This window comes from Canis lupus, chromosome 10 (assembly GCF_003254725.2).
Source record: "Canis lupus dingo isolate Sandy chromosome 10, ASM325472v2, whole genome shotgun sequence".
Classification (NCBI taxonomy): Eukaryota; Metazoa; Chordata; class Mammalia; order Carnivora; family Canidae; genus Canis; species Canis lupus.
Window position 1 is genome coordinate 9,088,914 of NC_064252.1, and position 22,512 is coordinate 9,111,425.

The window sequence follows — 22,512 nt, forward strand, 5'->3', positions numbered from 1 at the left end:
CTGCCTCTAGCCCCACCTGGAGGTAACAAGGGGCGGAAACAGGGCTATTGATAGAAAGGCAATTACCCAACGCTACCCACCTACCACTGGTACACTGTCTTCCCTTTGGCCTTCTGACCTGCCCCAGAATTCTGTAGACCAGCTAAGTCTCCACACCACTTGGCGTAGGTCACTGTTCCTTAGAAGTGGCCTTCGTGGGAGATCCTCAGAAAGGCCAAGAATAATCATTTATTGTGCTACTGGATTCAACCCTTTGCTCAAAAGCTGGGACACTTGGATTGGATTTTACCAGTGAACTGGGAAGCTTGTTCCATTTCTAAGTATGTTCATATGTAAGGGAAAGGCAAGGTTAGATCCCAAATATGACTGAATCTTAGACATGAAACTGAAAAAGCATCTGGAACCAATGTCCTGTTGAGGATGTTCATTTCTCATGGTATCATGGGAATGCTAAAATTCTGAAAACAAGCCTGCAGCCAGCAACATGCTCCTCGGTAGGATGGTCGAACATTGGTACACCAGGATTGGTGAATCTGCTTGATGTCATGGCAACGGAAAACAAACTCCACATGCTGTGTTGCTGGCCACACTGCGATCTCATGGTTCACATTCATAAGGATGCTAAAAGCAGTGGGGTGTCATTTGTTGAGTCCTTGTGTTCTCCCACTTGAGCCTCACAACAACTTTATGAAATACACACTCCTAATTTGTAGGTGCAGAAACTGAGGCACACAGAGGTTGACCTCCCCAAAGTGACATAGGTAGTACGTGAGCCAAGGGCACCATCTAAAATTATTGATTAGGAGGGAACCCTGCAAAGTGACAGAGTTTTCATTTATCTTTCTAAGATTTTGTAATTCCAAGAGCCACCTGGTGTTTGGCTATACACACACCAGTAACAAGATCTTTGAACTGAAGCCAAGTATTGGCGCACATGTACGTGTATCTACAACTCTGTCGAAAAGGGAACAAAACCAGTTATCAATATCTTGACTAGATTCGTCAGTTATTGATAATTTTGAAAAAGAAAAATTTAATTGTAGGAAAAACCTTACTGGTCATTGACCATTAACATGTGCTAAGTACCACACATACGTGTCTGTAGGTTGTCATTTAATACTTAAGATAAGTCTGTATGATAGGTATTCGAGTTATCATACCTCCCCATTTCAGTCACAGAAAAGGATGCCCGGCTAGGTCGAGCAAGTTGCCCAAGAGTCTGGGATTGCAGTCCTCGCACTCTGATTCTAGAACCCTTATTCTTGACTACCAGGCTGTATTGCTTCCCAGTCAAGTATTCGGTTGATATTTTTTTTTTTTGAACTGACTTTTTAGGAGATTAAAAAAAAAAAACCTAATATTTAAACCAATGTGGAATATCCATAGTATGTTTTTTTTTTCAGTTACATCTATTTTTAAAATCGCAAGCTTTTGACTACTAGCTCTGTCGGTGTCGTGCATTTCTCTGTGTGTCCACTGTTAAGTGACAAGCACCCAGTGATTATTGTTCTTGCAGTGGTGACCATCCATCTACTGGTTTTACCTACTAAGACAAGTTATTTGCTTTGTTAATATCTATTTTTTATTTTCATTTTTCATGGGACCAGTCGGAAACACGTTGGAGATAAAATACTTAATCTCTACAACAGGGAGATAACAGATCTGCTTCGATGAGCCTTGACCACAACAGAAATCCCAAACTGATCTAGAAAGAGTTCTGCGGAAGCAAGGTTTCTTTTATTTTTTTTTAATTTTTAATTTATTTATGATAGTCACAGAGAGAGAGAGAGAGAGAGAGAGAGAGAGAGAGAGAGAGAGAGACAGGCAGAGGGGAAGCAGACTCCATGCACTGGGAGCCCAACATGGGATTCGATCCCAGGTCTCCAGGATCGCGCCCTGGGCCAAAGGCAGGTGCCAAACCGCTGCGCCACCCAGGGATCCCAGGAAGCAAGGTTTCAAAGCATGGCTTGACTGCTTTGTTTAAAGTGAGCTTTAAACAACAACAACAAAAAAATGGACTTACTATGGAGAAATATGAAAATTAAAACATAATATATAAAATATAAAATAAAGCTTAAAAATAATTAAAACATAATATATAAAATCTAAAATAAAGCTTAAAAATAATTATTTTGAATCATCTAAGATTTGCTTTTACTTAGAGATTCTCTATTGCCTAGTTCCATTTTGCACAATTTATAATTTATAGTTATAATCCCCCTCCCCCAAATTATCAGTAAGATAACTGATATACATAAAGCTTAGAGGGATATGTCCAAGTGTTTTCTATTTGATATTTAGTTAAATGTTCTTCCTATATTAAACAAAAAAACCCCAATTAAGGCAATGTTCATTAATAAAAATGGCAAAAATAATTTCTATTGAATAATTATTAAATGCTATGGCCTGTGTGAAGTGCCATATAAGCATTAATCATTATAATCCCCTTATTTTACAGAAGAATAACTATCTGATAAGACAGATTAAGTAACTTGTCTAAAATCTTAGTGTGAATTTTTTTCTTTTGTTAAAACTATACATTTTTCAGGGCTAAAGTTGAGCCTAAATAATTGCTAGCTAATGGGGAGAATGCCTAGTATAATTTTCACTTCCATTTCAATTGTAATCATTTTTCATTTTAGCTAATCTTCTACATTTATTATAGTTACAGTATGCTATAACTTTTAATACTGGATGTAAATTTCATGTGCAAGAAACTAGCTCTAATAATATTTTTTTTTGCACCGTAACATTTACAATCAAGCAATCAGAGTTCATTATACTCGTTATGATACAAGTATAAATAAAACTCTAACTTCTAGATTTGCCAATCATTCTTCCTTGTTATAGGGCTTTGATCTGCTTTTGGCTTATAAGCCCAACCCATTTCTGGATTTATAATTTCAAGGGTCCTACCTGCCTGAAGCAATGTTAGAAAAGGTTTATAGGCTATCGCAACACGACTTCCATGCTCATAGATGTCGTGTTCGTTAGGTAACTCACTCTCTGGGTGAAGACCCAACCTCACTGTGTTACTTTTTACATTACCCTTGTTTGACCTGCTGTAAAAGAAGATATTAGAAGAACAGCTGATTCTTTGAAGGAGAAGAATCAAAATGCAAAGTGAAGAAGGCATATGAGCCAACTATGCTTTGAAAAGCAGGAGTATGTTCAAGAATTGTGAATTGAGCTCATTATCCACTTTGGGCCCCTTCTGCTGATCATTGCATACACAGGGAGTGGTAAAAGTTTAAATAAGCCAGCTGATACTTAAGCATTTTACTCTTTTTGAAAGTTGCCTAAAAAGGAACCAATTGCTAATGTCCTCATTTATTTAAGTTTTATAGTATTATCCATCTCCAGGCCCTTTAACCATGCTCTGAAGTTTCAATTCATGCCAGGTAGTACTATGGTCTTTGTAAGTTCACACTATTATTTTCCTTTATAATTCTCTTTGCAGATTCACAGACATTAGAATCACACCAAATATCCACACATGCAATTGAGAAGCAAAATAATATAAAGATGAGTACTTGTTTTAGAATCGCAATTTCACCCACTTATGCCATTCACATTCCTTATGGTGACTTGGGGACCTCATATGACATCAAAATAAAAAAATGAGACTTTTGCCGCTTTATTTTTTTACAGCTCAGAAAATTTAAAAGAACATAAAAGGAAACAGCCCAGGACCTCCTAGACCACAGTGCGAATATCGTCAGCAAATTCATGGCTTTGATTAAAGAACTCACCAGGAGTCCAGCTATTATGTTCCATGTCGCCACAACTCCTAGAATCCACACTAAGTTAATGTGGAATCAGGATTTGCAAATGAACAGCAGAGTACTGTGTAATATTTTGGCTGCTTTTCACACAGACCGGCCTTTTTTCACCAGCTGCGTTGTTGTCTACTTTGAGGGCAACAAACCCAACCAAAATAAAATAAAATTTCCTCTTATGTTCCGCTTCACGATCAAATTAACTGCTGTACCAGGTACAAATGAAAACATGCCAAAGAAACCTTTCTAAAGCAACTAAGAGGATGAGCTGCGCCACGGCCGGGAGGCTTTAGCTCCCTCCCCAGCGACTGGGTGGCAAACAGGTACAGTCAGGGTTAGCAGGGAGCCATGGCAAAGGCCACAAGTCAGTAAGCTCGGGGTGGGGGGTGGAGATGGGGAAAGAAATACTTTCAACTGCACTGAATCAAATCAAAATTGCTGTCCAGAAGGCAAGGGGGGCAGGGAAGGCAGCTTCACAAGCAAAAAATATAAACATAAAGGGTAGCTACCAAGAGAGTCATGTTTCTCAAAGACACACGCCTGTCAGCTTTCTCCTGTGGAAAGGGGTTAAAGCTTTTAAATGAACTGATGTGATAAGTGCAAACTCAAAAGGACCAAAAAAAAAAAAAATGAGTGTAGAAACGATACAAGTCAGCAGCAGGGCCAAGGCTACCTCGAGTTCTCTCAGAATTCCCGACTGTCCACAGGTTTCCAAGTCCTCCAGCGCTTGGGACCAGAAGTTCTCCTCCTGTTCGGCCTCCGTACTGTCGGGAGCCCCTGTAAAACTGTTGTCCAAAAAGCACAGTCTGCATTGAGAACTTGCCAGATGGGATCCAGAATCAATCAATCAATCAATCAATCTCTCTCTCTCTCTCTCTCTCTCTCTCTCTCTCTCTCACACACACACACACACACACACACACACAATGGGACATTCTTTTTGGGGTCTGGCTTTCTTCCAACTCCAAGTGCAAGGACTGGGGCCTTCCAACTCCAAGGCCTTTCTTCCCCTCCAAGTGGGGATGCTTTCAGAAGTGCAAAGAATTTCAAAGAGTGGAGGGAAGGACTTCCTCCTTCCTCACTAGACTTGGGCGTCCATGGCGCCCGTGGAATGGGGCGCATCACCACGGTGCTGGGTGGGAACACCTCTTGGCTGCTCTGCCTCCTGAAAGACAGGTCAGGCCTCCAAGAGAAAATGTTGTCTCCCCTATAAATTCCGGGATGGGTCATGTAAGGGCTATTGGTTTTTATGAGTTTCCTTAAAATATTTTGGTTAGGGAACAAATTGCTAAAATATATCTCAATGCAAAATGGGGGGCTCTTTGACATATCCTTTTTCTTTTTTTAAAATACAAGTTAACACAATGCAACCTTTGAAAGGAAAAGAGAGGACACCAGTCAGAGAGTGAGGACATGAAAACTCTGGTTTTCATGAGGGGAAACAGCTCTTGCCCTGCTGTGGGGTGGTGCCCAGGCTCCTGCTGGGTGGCCCATGTCTCTGAACCCTGCCACGGGGCCAGTGTCATGCCAGCAACTCGTGTCATGGGGAGTAGAGAGGGCCAGATCTGGGCCGATGGCCAGGCAGCAGTTGATGAAAACCTTACCCACTGACTGTGGACCGGTCCCAGTCTTCATTACTCAGCCCCACGTCTGGGTAAGTCTGGCTTCGCGGCTTAGTGACCGGGGACAGGCTGCCTCTCTGCTTCGGACCCCTCCACTCGTAAGTGTTGAAGTTGTAGCCCGAGGCCTGAAAGCCAGAGCCTGGAACAAAAATCAGGTGTCACCTTCTGTTTCTGAGAAGGACTGGAGAGGTCTTTTTGGTAACGTGTCTTTTCCTGTGGTTTCCATCCGTTGATTCAAGGCTGCTGACGTGAACTGAACTTGGGATCAGAAAGGCCATCAAGATAATACTCAAGTCTTACATTCAAAACACAGTCACACAAGATATGTCAACTGATGCCAACGACAGTCCGGAGGTAAGACCTTTTAGACCTAAGCAGGAGAGCCCACTGTCCCGGACCTGTTTTTATTAGGGCCCTTGCCCTGCTCTCTCTGGGCAAGGAATCTGCTGGACCAGGGGGAGGTGCCCACAAGACCTGTATCCAACCCTTGATGTGATAAATGCAAACTCTCTCGAACTAGAGCAAGTTCTGGAAAGTCAGAAGCCTGAGCTTCCTGCCCAGAAACCTCTGTCCACCTACAGGATGCATGAGGGCTTCTTACCCCAGTCTCTCCCTTTGAGAATGGAATTTGCCACCAGATGTGGGTTCCAGGCCCAAGGAGTAGCTAAGTGGCTGCTGGCTGCAGGGGTGTGGATGGAGCTTGGTTCTGAAAGATTGGGATGCGCCCGAGGATGACTTACTCCACGGAGAAATGACAGTGTCAGCAAGAGGAGGGGTGGGATAGGAAGGGCGACAGCAATAACAACAGGGATCACACAGCGGGTACTTATGCACCTGGAACTTCATTAAGTGCTTTATTTGCGTCACCTATTTATTCCTCATAACTGTCTTCAAAGGTAGGTACTATTATTATTTGCATTTTACATATGAGCATGTAAAGGCTTAGCACAGCAGTTCAAGGACGTAGGGGTGTCTGCAAACGCTCCCGGGGGTCCAGTCATCACCTTAGGAGACTCAGTTCTTAAGACTCTCACGTTCCTTAAGCACATCTCCCCAAAATCAACCCCACCATAAAGAACCAGGGGTCTGAGACCTGTTGCTTCTCCCTTCCCACCCCTTGGGTTGGCTTCCTGTCACTTTGCAAACGAAAGACGCATTTCTTATCCACCTCAAACCTTCTGAAGGAGCTTGGCCCCGGGATGCAAAACCCTCCAGTCGTCAAATCAAGGGGTAACTTGGAAAGCTTTGCTCCTGTGAGCAGGTCTCTCGGGAGCAGCGCCTGATTTCAAGCAGGCACAGACTCCTGGCAAGGCTTTCTCCCTCCGTCATCCACCTGCTTCTCTGCATCCTGGACGCAGACTTCAAAACCGCAGTCGGTGGGCACATCGTTAGGTATATCTGATTTGCAAAATGAAGACCGACATCCTCTCCCGCAGGACAGGACGGCAAGTCTGATTAGCTTGATAGGCGAGGCAGTGAGGAATGGCTTTGGGCAACTGGGGTATACAATGGACATTTTTCACAAATTTGAGCGAAATCCGTGGTTCCAGATTTTGACAAAAATATACTTAAGGCATATTAATGAGAAACTGGAAATTATAGTCTTTGCAAGTGTTTAAATTTGGAGAGAGAAAAGTTAGATGCCAACTTTAAATGTGTGAATGGGGTATGCGGTCTTTCAAAATTCTTTTGGGAGATTTAAATAGGAGAGTGGGGGCTTGTGCTGTAACCACGATACATGGCTCCATCCACTATTTCGGGTTGTGACCCACTACTACGTGCGTGTGCGTGCGTGTGTGTCAGGTTGCACAATGTGTTTAAAAACCATTTAGACAAAAACCAAAAAAACCCACAAACAACCCCAAATGGTTAATACAGCAAACAGGTCTCGGCCCCCATTTTCCCATACAATGAAATGACTGGATCACATAAGATGACTGTCACTCACTCACTTTCCCTCCCCTCGTTAGAACTTACAACACCATCCTTACTAACAGAGCACAGAGGAAGCAGGATGTCCACAGGATAATGCTCCAATCAAAAAGACCTGATCTCTAAAAAAAAAAAAAAGAAAAAAGAAAAAAGAAGACCTGACCTCAAGAACGCAGGGGAATGCCTATGGCTGCAAGAACCTTCTATGAACCTTCTGTTTTAGGATTCCGAGCATTAGGAGTGCTGGCACAGAGAAAATATTTACAGTTTGATATCTCATTTTCTTCCCGGGTAACTACAGAAGTATGGCTAGCCATTTGGGAAGAAATTTTGTGTGATCAATGTGTTGTTTTCTGTCAAAAGTGTTGAATTAAAGAAACTCACGGGTCTCTTCTTGAACAGGAGTAACCGCACATCACTGCATTTCTCCTGACTCCCTCCAACAGGCTATCCATTTTCTCCTTCCCAACCGGAGGAACCGACCTCCCCCCCCCCCCCCCCCCCCCCCCACACACACCTAAGTGAAGTCTCACTTTCTGTGATACAAGCAGAGTTAGGGGAAGCCTGCACCTGCCTTGCCATAACTAGCTTTTACCTTCCGAAGATCCAATGCTAAATGGAGTGTCCTCCACTCGGTATTTTTTTCTGATAAACAACCCGTTTGATCAGTCACTTCCCTGGGAAAATTCCAACATGTTTTAAACTGGACAGCTGGACTTTTTGATTTATCTTCCAACTGTTGTTCATGAGCAGTTCTTGGTGATTGGGCAAGTGTGTAAGGATGGCCTTGAGCAGATGGGCAGCACTGTTCCTTACCAGGGAAATGCCCCTCTTGAAGAGCAGGTCTGTCTACACCAGTGGGCCGTGCATTAATAAGCAGTATCTGATTATTGCATTACAACAAAGCAGGACCTGAGGACGGGGTACAATTCAAATCCCCTTGGGTTAGGTCTAGACTCAAATGGCCTCGGTCTGGACCAGGCCATGAGGGCACAGGGAGTGAGTAAGAAACGTCGGGCCAAATCCCAGCTTTGCAACGTCCTTGCCCCGCAGCCTTGGCCGACTCATCTCAGTGTTAAGACAGGGACAATGATCCACATGTGCCTCACCAGGGTGACAGGAGGATTGACAATAAAATACACAAACTCTCACCATAATGAGGTTTTGATAAATACAGATGCCCATGACTTTTATTATGTGCTAAGCCATTCGACTTCTTAAGATCTCAGTTTCCTGATTATAAACCTGGGAGGGCCGCGAAGGAGGAAAACCTCAGCCCTACTGATCTGGTGAACCTTCCAGCACTTAAGTGTCAGGTACCCCATGAGGAGCTGAAATGCAAAGATAACAGCTTCCTGTCTTCCAAAACCGCAGTTTGGTATTCGTCTGGAACAGAGGGGAGGAGAAGCAGGCAGAGAAGGTGACAGTTGTAATTGCCTCCGAGAACATTTAGTCTGAACACTCGGATATAGAAGAACGAGACGTGCGTGGGGGTGGGAACGCGGCCAGGAGGGGTGGCCAAGAGTCGGGGGTGAGTTGGTATTTCCTTGTAGAAGTGGTGGGTGAGACGGTGGAGCCGAGCAGGAGAGGCTGGTAAATGTGCAGTCACGGTGAGCCCTGTTCTCCATGTGCCATCAACGGGTTTCTGCTTCACTCTCAAGATGGGAGCAGGATTCCAGAAATATTCTGGTCCCTCCTACCATCTGGGCTTCTGCCTCCCTGTAGGAAGAGCAATGATTTACCTAACTGTCGAGTCCTGGGAGACTGCAGGGGAATGTCAAGACCCGCAGTCTCTTCTTGGCTCTCTCTGGACTCATTCTTTCCCTCTGCCCCGGTGCTGTAAGGCAGGCACAGCTGCGGCCCACTGCCCCAGGTCGGGGGCAGCAATGCCAAGACTGTGCAGTGAGCGGACTGGGGCAGACTGCGAGCTGCCCATTGAAACATCCATTCTTCTCTTTATCCTTTAACCAGAAGACCAGGTTTGGGGGTGGGCATATTAGGGCTCAGAATAAGACTGTACTTCCTAGCCTCCCTTGATATTAAATGCTAACTATGTAAAAAGGTCTGGCCAGTGACATGTCACTGGAACTTCTGGAAAGGCTCTTTACAACACTCTTTCCTGGTGCCTGGAATGTAGATGAAAGAGCTGGAGCCCTGGTATCCATCCTGGATCATGTGGTAAGCCCAAAGATGAAAGCCAAGTGTGAGGCATAATAAAGAAGAAATATTTAAGAGCATGGGTCCTTGATGACACTATAGTTCTGTGCCAGCTCCGAAATGCCTACCTTTTTAATGATTTAAGTCTCTGTGATACTAGGGTATTCAGTTCTATTCAGCTTAATCGAATCCAACTGACATGCTGAGTTGCACTTAGCTTTGCAGATCTGACTTCTCCCTCATTTAAGACACAACATCGAGGCTTGGGTTAGGAGTAGGGAAAAAAAATCTTGATTCTGGCTGCCATGTCCAACTTGACTTTTCTAGAAAAACAAAACAAAACACTCCTGTCCAAAAAACAAAAGTAGTTGATATTTTAATCAATAGCTGAACTCCATTTCTACTCCTCCACTGATTAAGAATGGATAAAGGCAGGGACTTATGAACATGCCAAAATACCTATAGCTGTACAGTAGCAAAGAGCAAAGCTTGCTGGGCGAATAATGAGAAATTCAGGATGTATAGAGTAAAAGGTACTGCAAGGAACTATCAGGAGATGAGACTGATAAAGCAGTTGGGAATGAGATTACAAAGAACTCTGGTTTAAACTCAGCACCTCAGGTGCAATCCTAAAACAACAGAGAACCATCAAGAGGGTTTTTTGTTTGTTAGTTTTTAAGGGAGGGGCAAGATTAGATTTAGTTTTTTTTTTTTTTTTTTTTTTAAAGATCATTGATGGTAATATACTCAAAATAAGGAGATGGTGAGGAAGTAAATATTTCAGGCCTGATGAAGGTTTTATAATATAACAGACGTGTGGTGTCTAAATGTGGTCTATCTCCCGATCAGGTGGAAGAGCCCCCAAATGTGGGGTGACGACTGGGTGGAAGCCGGAGGCATGGACAGTGGAAGGATTCACCCAAGGCAGAACAAAGGAGATTGAAGTTGACCGAATAAACTCCAAGGGAGCTGCTGGTAGGACCTGGAGGCAGAGGCGGTCTGCCAGGAGCCAGTGGGTAGGAGCTGTATTTCAAGGGGAAGGTGAGGAGGCATGAGAACATGGAATCTTCCTTTTTTGGTAACTGTGCCTGGTTGTAAGTAGCCCATTGGTCAGTTAGGGCCTCTGGATGTCTGAGGAGGGTCTCCTGATGGGCCTGTCTGTATCCAGCCAGGGGGGCCCTGAGGCCCTCTCTGCAATCCATCACTCAAGCCTGGGTGCCTAAAAGCAGCCTCTATAACAGGCAGTGGCAGTGAAGGGATAGCAGGAGAGATGCGAAGCTGGAGGGGGAAGATGCTGGGTCCTGATGACACTGTGGGGCCACCTGCCTCATCTGGCTCTTTACTGCAGTGGGAGAAAAATAACTAGCGTGTTTAAGCACCATCATTTGTATTTTCTTTCATATGTAAGTGAACTCCTAACTGATGTAGGAGGAGGATGACTGCATAATTTAAAATAGGGAAAGTCTGACGGAAATTAAGTGAAGACAAGCTGCTTGCCACAGTTGAGATGTTAACAGCGCTGAGGAATATCCCTTTACACAGGGAGTCAAACTTAAAAGCCATGGGAGGAATGGCATCAGGGAGGCAGCCCACGTGTAAGAAAAATCAACTGCCAGAAATAGAAATAGACTTTGTTTTTACTAAGTGATGGTGTGAGCACAAAGAATTGAAATGCAGGGATGATACTGGAAACTAGATTTTAAACTCAAAATTGATAAACACACTGATAGATATAATCTAAAAAAACCCTGTATTTTCTAAGTAATTATTCTTTTATTTAGAATTGGAAACCCTTCTTTCTTTTTTTTTCCTCCCTCCTTCCCTCCTTTCACATCTAGGTTTCAATATCTGGTCTTATCTTTTGTATCATAATGTGAGGTGTGTTATAGACTAAATTGTATCTGCTCTTACATTCCTATGTTGATGCCCTGGCCATCAATGTGACTGTATTTATAGATAGAGCCATTAAGGAGGAAATTAGGGTTAAATGAAGTTGTAAGGTGGGGCCATAGTTTAATCTGATTGGTGTGCTTACAAGAAGAGAAAATTTGGACACACACACAAACACACACACACACACACACACACACAGAAGAAAGGCCATGAGAGGACACAGGGAGAAGGCAACCATTTGCAAACCAAGGAAAGAGACCTCAGGAGAAACCAAACCTGATACCTTGATCTTGGATTCCTGGCCTTCGGAGCAGTAGAAAATGAATTTCTATTGTTTAGGCCACCCAGTCTGTGGTATTTTGTTATAGCAGCTGAAGCAAACTGATACAAGGTATAAAATTCAGTCTAGATTCCTTTCACTGAGAGTAATGTTTGGTTTTGTTCATTAGCCTCGTAGAAAATAGTTCTTCACAAATGTTGTCACATCTACTAGTGTATGAAATCTTGTTATAATGATTTCTATTTCGAGGGTAACCATATTTCAGATACTTGTAAAATTCTGATAATCCAACATTGTACTATTTGGTTTTTAGTACCACAATATTGTGCAGATTAATATCTTATATTTGTAGTTCTTTATTCACACTCAGTATTAATTTTAAAAAGCAAACTAAACAATGTTGTTTCATATTCATAAAATTTGAAATCATAGAGTGGTTTTGGAATTCAGACTCAACTCTACAATTTGGGGGCTGTAGCTCTTGTCGTTACTTTTGGAAGCCAATTTTAGTGTAGGAAAGGGAGCCAGATAACTCCCTGCCAAATTTGTTTCCTAAAAATCTAGCTTTGTTAAGAATGGGAAAATCAAACCATACATTTGTGTAACTATTTGTAATTGTTCTAGCCAAGAAATACTCAAAGTGTTTAGACGAGGATGTGGCTTAAAATGGCAGAGCAAAATAGTTCTCTCCCTGTCCTAGAAATCACCTCAAAACAAAAAGGGATGACAAATAACATAAACTTCATCTTCAGTGAAACTAGAATCTCAAACCATAAGAGTGTGTGTGTGTGTGTGTGTGTGTGTGTATATATATATATATATATATATATATATATATATATATATATATATATTTGGTAATTTTATATACAAATTCCATGAGACAAACAGGGTGGGAGGCGGTGATAAGAAACCAAGAGGAGACACCTATGGCCAGCGATTTCAGAGAGGGCCCAGTCTTCCAAAGTAGGGGCTGTGGCATAAAGCAAAACAACAATGCTTTGTTTGGAACACTAGAATGGATTGCACAGGCTGGTGGCAGGAAGTTCCCCCAAACCAGTGCACCAGGGTAAAGCCAGGGAGGTGGGCTGAAAGATGACACCTACAGATGATATCACCAAGCAATGTCTCAGTGAGGCAGGCCAGCAGAGAGGAACTCTGTATTGTTGGCGGCCCATGGTAGCCAATCTCTATGGGCTTGAGGAAGAATGTACTTATTATAAGTTACTGTGAACTTGGGGCAAGGGGTGGGTAATTTTTGCTAGTCTGGAGCACAACCTGGGCTCTGCTATTTCAGACCCTCTTTCAAACTTCCAATTTAGGACGAAGTCATCCCATTCAAAGAGCAATAATTAAAAGGAACTGGTATGAGATGTATACCAAGTTAATATTAAAAAAAAAAAAAAAGGACAGAAGGAACAGAAAAACAAAGCAACAGCAGATGAAGGATACTGATGAGTAAAAGACTGATATGGAGCAAATGATAAATATGACCAAACAGATCATCACAAATTTTTAAAAATGCACACTGAAAGCATCATCTCTATAAAGCAAGAGATCAAAGTAGAGATATAAGAACTCACAGAAAACTGGGCAAGGTAACATGATAGAAGGAAACGAAACATGAGCTTGTAGAGATCAGAAGAGATATTAAAGAGAAAATTAAAAGCCCCCCCCCCCCGCCAACCACCAATGGGGAGAATACTGCTCAGTGTCCTGCTCTGTGCTACTCTCTTTATGGACTACGTTGTGTTCCCTGATTACATTAAAGGGAAATTGTGCTCTTTGACTGTACATGTTGGTGTCTTTTTTTTTTAAGTTTTTATTTAAATTCTAGTGTAATATTAGTTTCAGGTATACAAATAGTGATTCAACGCTTCCATAATGTTGGTCTCTTCTCAGTCATCATTATCGTTATGAAAACTACAAGGAAGCATGGAAATAGGTGAATTATGCATCCAATTCATCCAATTCTAGTCATAAACAGAAAATCTAAGAATAAAGTTAATCAAATTAAAAGGAAAGATCTATTTTAAAAAACAAGAACAGAACTGATAAGTACATGCAAGGGTCAGTTCTTTGGAAAAATGCTAAATAAAAATAAACCATTACCAGTATGGGAAAAAAGAATAAAAACACAAATATGCCAAATAGGGGATATTGGGGATATAATTATAGAAGCCAAGAAAACAAAAAGAAGCAAATTCCTTAACTGATGTACGAATATATTTGAACACCTGTATGAAAAGCATTTCTTTTTTCCTGAGAAAATACGAATGATATAGAAATGACCTCAAAATGGATCCAGCAATCCTACTTCTGGGTATATATCCAAAGGAAATATAGTAGGTATCTTGAAGAGATATAACTGTGGTATTATTCACAATAGTCAAGATAGGGAAACAACCTAAGAGTCCATTGACAGATGAATGAAGAAAGAAATGTAGTATATATACACAACAGAAAATTATTCGGCCATAAAAATGAAGGAAATTCTATTTGCAATGACATGGATGATCCTGGAGAATATTATGCGAAGTGAAAGACAAATACTATATTAGCTCACTTATATGTAAAACCCAAATCAAAAAAATGTCAAACTCAACTCCTAGAAACAGAAAGTAGAAGGTGCTTGCCAGGGGCAAGGGGGTGGGAGAAATGGAGAGATGTTGGTCTATGGGCATAAAGTTTCTTTTATAAGATGAATGAGTTCTGGGAATCTAAAGTACAGCATGATGACTATAGTTAAGAATAATGTCATACTGCATACTTGAAATGTGCTAAGAAAGTAGATCTTAAGCATTCTCACCACCCACCCATACGAATAGTAACTATGTAAGTGGACGGGTGTGTTAATCAACTTGATGGTGGTAATCATTTCACAATGTGTGTGCATCGCAAGATCATCACCTTGTACACTTTAGATATATACAATTTTGTCATTTATACCTCAACAAAGCTGAAAAAAGTGAACTCAAAAGAGAAATATCTCAAGATTATGGCAGGATACGATGGAAAACATAGCTACTTGAGTTGAGGGTCAAGAATGACAGACACCAAAAGAGCCACACCATCCATGGGAATGAGAGAGTCCAGGTACTAGCAGTTTGTCAGTCTCCTCTTGTATGATTGACTTCTGCTAAATCCAAGGAAAGGGCTTTTGGGGTTAGAAAGAAGAATAAATAAGACACAAGGGGGCCCAAGCAGCAGATGTTGATGAGGTGGGAGGGCAGGAGTATAAGGGTCAGGAGAATGGGAAGTGGAAGAAGCTGACCCAGAGGCAGACTAGAAAAGGTGTGCATCCTAGAGTCGCACAGTAGAACGGAGGGCCATCCCGCTGTGAGACTTCCTTAAACACACCCCTTCCCCCCCAGCTCTGATCACTCCATCCTGTTCCTCTCTGCAGTACTCTGTACTAAGTAATACTCTGTACTGTAGGAATTTGTTCATTGGCCCTTCAGCAGGTTACGTCTTCCATGAGAACAGGGACCACTGCTCTTTTGTCCATCATTATATCCATTGTATCCTGGCCTTGTGTTGTGCCAGCCATGATGTATCTGTTGAATGAGTGAATTGGGCAAATTTGACATTTTGGAGAAGCAGTAGAGAACAATAAGGACCGTGGTGCAGAGGCATTGGCCCGAGGAGGAAGATGTGCATCATGGAGGTGCGACATCTTACTGGGAATGGGACAGCTCTTGGGGGCCGCAGGGGAAAGGAAGAATGTGCAAGGTCTTCCTGGGATGTGGTCGAGAGGCTGCCGAGCAGCTGGAGGGACAGAATGAAGAGACCATCTACATCTCACCACATAGCGTTTAACAGGGGGGGAAAGAAGTGTGGGTCTGTGCCTTGCTTTTATTTATTTATTTATTTATTTACAAAGATTTTATTTATTTATTCATGAGACAGAGAGAGAGAGGCAGAGACACAGGCAGAGGGAGAAGCAGGCTCCCTGCAGGGAGGCCGATGGGGGACTCGATCCCAGGACCCCAGGATCACGGCCTGAGCTGAAGGCAGGCACCTTCTGTGCCTTATTTTTAAAAAGTCAACGTCACAAGCACAACGTGCAAAGACTTGGTTTAATCTAACAGCACAAGTAAAAGAAGGAGAAAAAAAAGCCAGACTTTGAGACCTTAGTAAACAATAAGCACAAAGTGAGTGACAGACGGGATTTGACCACCAAAATCCTATGTCGAGGTAGATAGCCTGTTTTCCTAAGATCTAAAACTTTCTTTTTGTAGATTTTTATTTATTTGAGAGAAAGAGAGAGAGAGAGAGCGAGCACAAGCAGGGGGAGAGGCAGAAGCAGGCTCTGCACTGAGCAGGGAGCCCGATGCGGTTCTCGATCCCAGGACCCTAGGGTCATGACCTGAGGCCCCCAGGTGCCTGGGTTCCAAAATTTTCAGTGATGAAGGTGACAGGCTAGAGTTGCTCTATGCTGCCAGACTGTTGCAGACCCTTGCTTTCTGAGTGCTACACTGGCCCAGAGTTGGCTTGGAGCACACTCAGGAGAGAGGCCCTGGGGACCATAGAGATACTCAAAGGTAAGGTTTCTGGCAGCTGCGCTCAGAGGAGGAGGAGGAGAGGCCTCAGCCTAGCATGAGTGACCTTGAGGGCAGGATGGAGACCCACAGGAGGAGCCACGGGCCCACAGGGTTCCACTGGATACGGGACAGGACCCCAGGGCCGTTGGAGCTCAGTCCCCGCGCCCAGCGACCGGGTGGCCCTGAGCATGACCCCGCGGTGTCCGGGCTGTGCGGGCCGGCAGGTGAGCCGCCTTCTAAGGTCCCTCCCAACCCTGAGATCCTGTGACCAACTGGCTCTTCGACTCCCTAGGAGAACCCAGATGAGTGCTTGGGAATCGCTGTTTTACAAGTCGGAGGGCCGTCCCCACGTTCTCACCGTCTGGGGTGGGGTGGGGGGACTTTGATTTTCCCCCAGTTGCCCTCTCCTCTCTCTCGGGCCCCATGAGCATTTCTAACTTATTGATGCCAGATGTCATATTCTTTTTTTAATTTTTATTTTTAAAGATTTTATTTATTTATTCATTAGAGACACACAGAGAGAGAGAGGTAGTGACACAAGCAGAGGGAGAAGCAGGCCCCATGCAGGGAGCCCAATGCGGGACTCGATCCCAGGACTCCAGGATCACACCCTGGGCTGAAGGTGGTGCTAAACCGCTGAGCCATCCGGGGATCCCCCAGATGTCATATTCTTAGGACCACTGTTCTCTGTCTAGGAATTCCGAGTTTCAAAAGCTTCACGACTAACAAATAGTTTGTCATTTTTCATTAATGTGGGAAAGGCCGTCTCTTTAGTATGCTAATCACGGGCCTCATCTTACAGTGTAAAAGGACAGGGTAGCCAAGTTCTTTTTTTTTTTAATTATTATTTTTTTAAGTTTTAGAATTTATTCATTCATTTTAAGTGTTCTCTATACCTAGCGTGGGGCTCAAACTCATGACCCCCACCCAAGATCAAGCATAGTTTCCTCCACCCACCGCACCAGTCAGGCGGGCCTCAGAGTAGCTAAGTCCTTACACATTACCTTATGGGCAGAACTCATTCAAATCAGCAGCATCCTTACCAAAAAATGTGTGTAACAAGAAAGTCATTGCACTAATCATAAACAAGCAAGGACATTAATGGACAAACCTTGGGGTCCACTCTGATAGAATTTGACTTCTGTCCTTTATCAGAGGCCTCTGGTGGCTCATCAGGTCACAGGCAACCAGCAATCAAGAATTTGATCGATGAGAAGTTAGCATACGAGTTACTGGGTGGCACAGTTGACTTGTCACACGGTATCAGGACTTGGAAAAGCAAATTGCCAGATAAATAAAAGCTCCAGTTCTAATCTGGGTCTTCAAAATATTTCCTTCACCAAACTCCAGTCTCATCGCTAACAAGTAACTACTTGATGGCTTTGAAATATCATTCCTTTTCCCTGTCGTCCCCTCTGCCTGGGACTTGGCAAAGAGTGACATAGGCAGAGGCAAGCTGAGGGAAGAAAACTAGTAAAACCAGGTAGAGAGCAAGCTGGTTACAGACCCTCCTAAAACGTAGTTAACTTAGCTACAAAGCAACCCCTGCACTCAAGCACGTGATCTCCAAGCTCTTGGTTTACGTATTTTATTCTGAGTGACTTAAATCAGAGGAGAAGAGGGGTTGGGAGGCTGGAATTTGTACAGGGAAAAAAAAAAAGAGAAGGTAAAGTTTTTTGGTTTTGGTTTTTTTTTTTGAGGGGATATAGATGCTCCAAATTTATTTTAATTCCTTGTCACCTGATATTTTTATTTCACTGCTATTTAGATATTGTAAACAGTGCCTAAAATGACATCTTTGTACCTTGGTACCTCTGTCTTTGATTTAATTATTTCCTGAGGATGAAGTCCTAGAAGTGGAATTATGGGGTCTACGAGACAATGAGCATTTGTGAGGCTTTATGCCATCGTCTCGAGGGTGGATCTGCTGTATCTTGCTCCCAGACCCATTCCTCTATGTAGCTGGTGCCCCCCCATCCCCACAGCTTCAGCACACATGAGGATGGCCAGGACGCCCCAGTCAACACTCCTGCCCCGTCTCTCTGCTCGCAGGTAGTTAAGCAGCTATGGCCTGACCTGGAACTCCAATATTCTCCAGGCACCGCGGGGGGCAATCTGGGACATCCTTTTCCTGAGGGATGGGGTCACCAGAGATCCAGATGGGGGCAATCGCATCTCAGTCCCACACAGGAGAAATACCAAGACTTGGGACACACTTCTCCTTTGATGCTGTGCATCATCAAAGGCAACAGATGTTTTCAGGAAGCTTTTAGTTTATAGCCTGTACTCAGTCTAACATGTTTTGTGTGTTTACGCTCTGTTAGTGAGGTTTGACTTTTCATGTAGGTCAGACTTCTTCACACGAGGCTGACGCCTGTGAAGGACAGTCTGCTATACACTTTTTATACTTTATATATATATGCTATATACTTTTTATATACTATGGTCACAAATCTTTCCTGAATACTCAGGAAGCCTGTCTGAGTTTCTCTTAAAAGTCAGGAGGACGGGATCCCTGGGTGGCTCAGCAGTTTAGCACCTGCCTTTGGCCCAGGGCGCGATCCTGGAGTCCCGGGATCGAGTCCCACGTCGGGCTCCTGGCATGGAGCCTGCTTCTCCCTTCTCCTGTGTCTCTGCCTCTCTCTCTCTCTCTCTTTCTCTCTCTGTCTATCATGAATAAATAAATAAATAAATCTTAAAAAAAAAAGGTCAGGAGGAGGCAGGAATAAATGAGGTCACACGTCACCGGCTCATGTCTTAAGGCACAGCTCTAACAAACCCCCAACCCGTCTTTGTGGGAAGCCCGCTTAATTCCAAAAAGCCAGAATGGGGCCTGTCTTCAGCGAGCTTCTTTTTTTTATTTAAAACAATTTTTTTTAAATTTTAATTTTTTTCAGTGAGCCGCTTTATTGGACGGTTTGCCTCATGCACTTTGTGAACCGAACACTTAGACATTAGGAGACCTGATGGGGCCCGTGCTCCCGTTTGCTAAACGCTCACGACTTATCAGAATTAAGGAGGAGAAAATGCGAGGCCCCCGGAGTCAGGATGTTCCATCTGGTTGCCCCCAAGCAGACGTGAGTAAAATAAATGAAGGTTTTTGTTTGTTCATTTGTGGCCCAAAGAGTAGAGGTTGGATCTTTGAGGGACAGAGGCCAGGACATACCTTGGTTCCCATAGCTGCTCTCTACCCCGGAGCTGTCCCACGAGTCCACCGCGCTGTCCACGCTGTGCACAGTGGAGGGGTATGTGTCCGTGAGCTTGCCCGGCTTCTGCGCTGGAGAGGGGTCCTCCTCCACGTCTCCCAGGTCACTCAGGTGGCTAGAAACGGGGAACTTCTTGGGGCTTGATGCTGATTGGGCTTTAAAGATACAGGAGGAGTCTGAGTCTGAGAGCACATTTCAAAAAAAAAGATATTCACATAGCCCCCTGGGGAGTCCTTCCCTAGAAATGCACACCCGGGGATAGGAACACCCCGTAAAGCCTTACTCGTGGCTCTCGACCCACTCACCATCTGTCTGTTTCTTAATTTTCAAGGTGACCGTCTCTCCTGCCATCTGTAACAAGTGGATGGCTTCACTCAGAGGCTTTCCCTTCAAGCTGCTGCTGTTTATGGCCAGGATCCGGTCTCCGATGTGGATCGCACCCGTTCTGAAACACCGAATAGTAACAGGAGAGGTAGAAATAATCCCTGTGCGCCACTGGACGGAAGTTCCCTGCCAGACTTTACGTGTTCGTAATAATAAAGGCTTGGCAAGGGTCTCTGGAAGCCACCGCCAGCCTTCTCCTGGGCAATGTTACCAGATAACCGCATCTGCTGTGAAGGACTTTTAGGTTTCAAATGAAATTAGAAAAATCGTTTTGATTAGTGTGTAAAATGGACTTGTGTGCGCTTTTTAAATTCTAAGGAGGCAGAGCCGTTTGGTGACCCTCTTAAAAGTCCCGAGGAAGTAACGTCGTGCAAGAAATGCAGCCACGGTCGGTATGGAGCGTTCCTGCTTTCTGCAGATTTAAAAGGTGGGACGTAATCGTTACCCTGGCTCAGCAGGAGCGAGGCTCCCAGGGATGGGGCCCTCCACCGAGCCTGCTGTGGCAGAGTCCCCAGGTTGGTACTTCTAAGGATCAAAGAGGCTGAATTCGAGAATCAATCCGTGCTCTATTTTCCGTTTTCCAGTTGTGTGACTTGGTTACCTTAACTTTAACCTCTCTGGGTATCACTTTCCTCATCACTACGATGGGGAAAACCATCTCTGGGTGTGGTGGGGTGGGGTGGGGGCTGAGGATGAACCAGGAAAACGTGTGTAAAGGGCTCAGCCCGCTGCTTGAAATGTGGAAAAAGAAAATTTACTGGTTAATGAACGACTAAACCATTGGCCTTTTCTCTCTCCATCCTCACCCAACTCTGGAAATTTGAATTCTGATGTTCACCATATGTCCATCTTTGGAAGCTCTGGGTGGGGAGGTAGGAGATTCGTAAGTGTTCAAATCCAGGGATGGTATAAAAACTCCGATCCCTCCGATCTGGGGTGCAGGCTGTGGAATGGGAGTCCCAGGCACTGGCCTCCTGCCGTCCTGGCTCCCTGAAGTGCAGTGAGTGAAGGGGTGGGCCCAGATTGCTTCTGGGGTAGTGGGCAGTGGCCGCTGGGGTAGCAGAGGTGACATGGGGTCACACATGTCATGAGGGACTGCTTAATGAGCCTCCCCGTGCATCCACTCTCTAAGAACATTTTTTCTTTGGGGGGGGTGGGGGTGGAGATGACTTCATTCTTTCATAAAGGGTCTCTAGTTTATGTTGTAAGCCACAGAACACTTGACCAGCAGGTCACTGAATCAGATCCATATTAATCTTTTCTTGTTGTCTTCCTAACAGAGACACCTAGGACTGTCTCTCTAGCAGAGGAAGCTGGGAAAAGAGAGTAGCTGAAGAAAAACACAACACAGGTGTCTCTGCTAGCATCACAGTGTGGCATTCCAACAGGGTAACCCCTTTCTGAGCTGCCTCCGTGCCCTCATCTGCCAGATGAAGATCTTGGATGAGCTGATTTCCAAGGTGCCTTTCAGCTCCAAAATTCTGTAGTGCTACATCTCTATTTTGCAGACCATTATCTGTGTCAGCCTGAGCGATGTGTGTGCATCCCTGGGCTAGATTACTGGAGGAAAGGTTTCGAATACCTACCATAACGTGTTTCAGAAAGAAATGCAATTTACCCGGGGTGGGGGTGGGGGGGGGTGGGTGTGCGTCACTGCCAAGAGAACAAGCAGACATTCTAAATTACAAGACATTACGAAGATGGGTCACTATGTTTCCCAGGATCTTTGAAGGCAGAGCCTGTGTCATCATCCTCTTTGGAAAACACAGCAGCCAAGCCCACTATCTGTCAGGTAAAACAGGCTCAGTAAATGCTTGCTGAATTGAGCTGGACAAGCCTTTTAACCTCCCTGGACTTCAGTCTCCTCCTCTCACAATGGACACAATATAAATCCACCTCCAGTCGACTGTGGTCAAGTGTATACATTTCTCGAGAGTAAAATCACTGCTCAGCCCGTGACATCTCTCACCGCCTAGAAGATGCCCCCAAAGTCAAGTCGGAGCCCTGTCTGAGAGTCTCAAGCTCTAGAATCAATCCTTTGTGCAGATGTGAAAAAGTTAACAGATAACCCAGCAGGAGAGGGGAGCATGTTTCTCTGCCGCTGTGAGGAAGGGAACCCATCTCAGACACAGGTAATTGAAGCAGTTGCTTGAAATTTTACCTTTCAGCTAATCCCCCTTTAGTGAGGCTTGAAATGATTATAGGATCAAACGGCTCTTCAGTTCCTGAAATTGTGATGCCAAGGGGCCCCCCGTAGCGCTTAAGCTCCACGGTGTAAATAATTGCTCCGGAACTTTCTTGCTCATCTGCAATAAATGCCAAGGAGTCATAATTGGGTTCTTTGGAAAAAGTGAAATAATAAGACACATATATTCACATTTGAAATATGAAACTCAAAACTCCATCATCAAAGCATTATGTCTCAGGAAATAATGATTTTTGGGTGTAGAATCTCAGTAGTAAGACATTACATTCTGATACAGGGATGTGGTCATCATTAGTGTCGGGGCAGGGGATCACTGCCTAATGGCCTATGTTCTAAACCACTGCGTGACCCACCCTGCTGGCACCATAGGCCCTTTAGCCTGTGTCCACGCCTAGCACAGTGCTTGCCCAGCACTTTTTAAGTGTGCTATAAATAGATATACACCTGTGGGATGAGCACATGGCTGAGGAGACCATGTGGGAGGAGAGAGTCACACAGTGACAGACCCA

The 22,512-nt window shown here is 44.1% G+C and overlaps 1 protein-coding gene across 19 annotated transcripts in view; it reads right to left on the reverse strand.

The window, feature by feature from the left end:
* Nucleotides 1–22,512, reverse strand: part of GRIP1 (glutamate receptor interacting protein 1) — a 661,865-nt gene that overhangs the window by 18,294 nt on the left and 621,059 nt on the right. For 16 of the 19 annotated variants that reach the window (XM_049115121.1, XM_049115119.1, XM_049115116.1 and 13 more), the window contains 6 exons: nucleotides 21,959–22,103; nucleotides 19,719–19,858; nucleotides 19,374–19,568; nucleotides 5,384–5,540; nucleotides 4,453–4,564; nucleotides 4,289–4,333 (listed from right to left, as the gene is read on the reverse strand). In XM_049115121.1, coding sequence (XP_048971078.1) covers nucleotides 4,289–4,333; nucleotides 4,453–4,564; nucleotides 5,384–5,540; nucleotides 19,374–19,568; nucleotides 19,719–19,858; nucleotides 21,959–22,103 — 794 coding nt within the window. Of the gene's footprint in view, nucleotides 1–4,288; nucleotides 4,334–4,452; nucleotides 4,565–5,383; nucleotides 5,541–8,490; nucleotides 9,053–19,373; nucleotides 19,569–19,718; nucleotides 19,859–21,958; nucleotides 22,104–22,512 lie in introns of those variants that run through there. The other 3 variants (XM_025476683.3, XM_025476677.3, XM_049115129.1) reach the window with 2 other exon arrangements.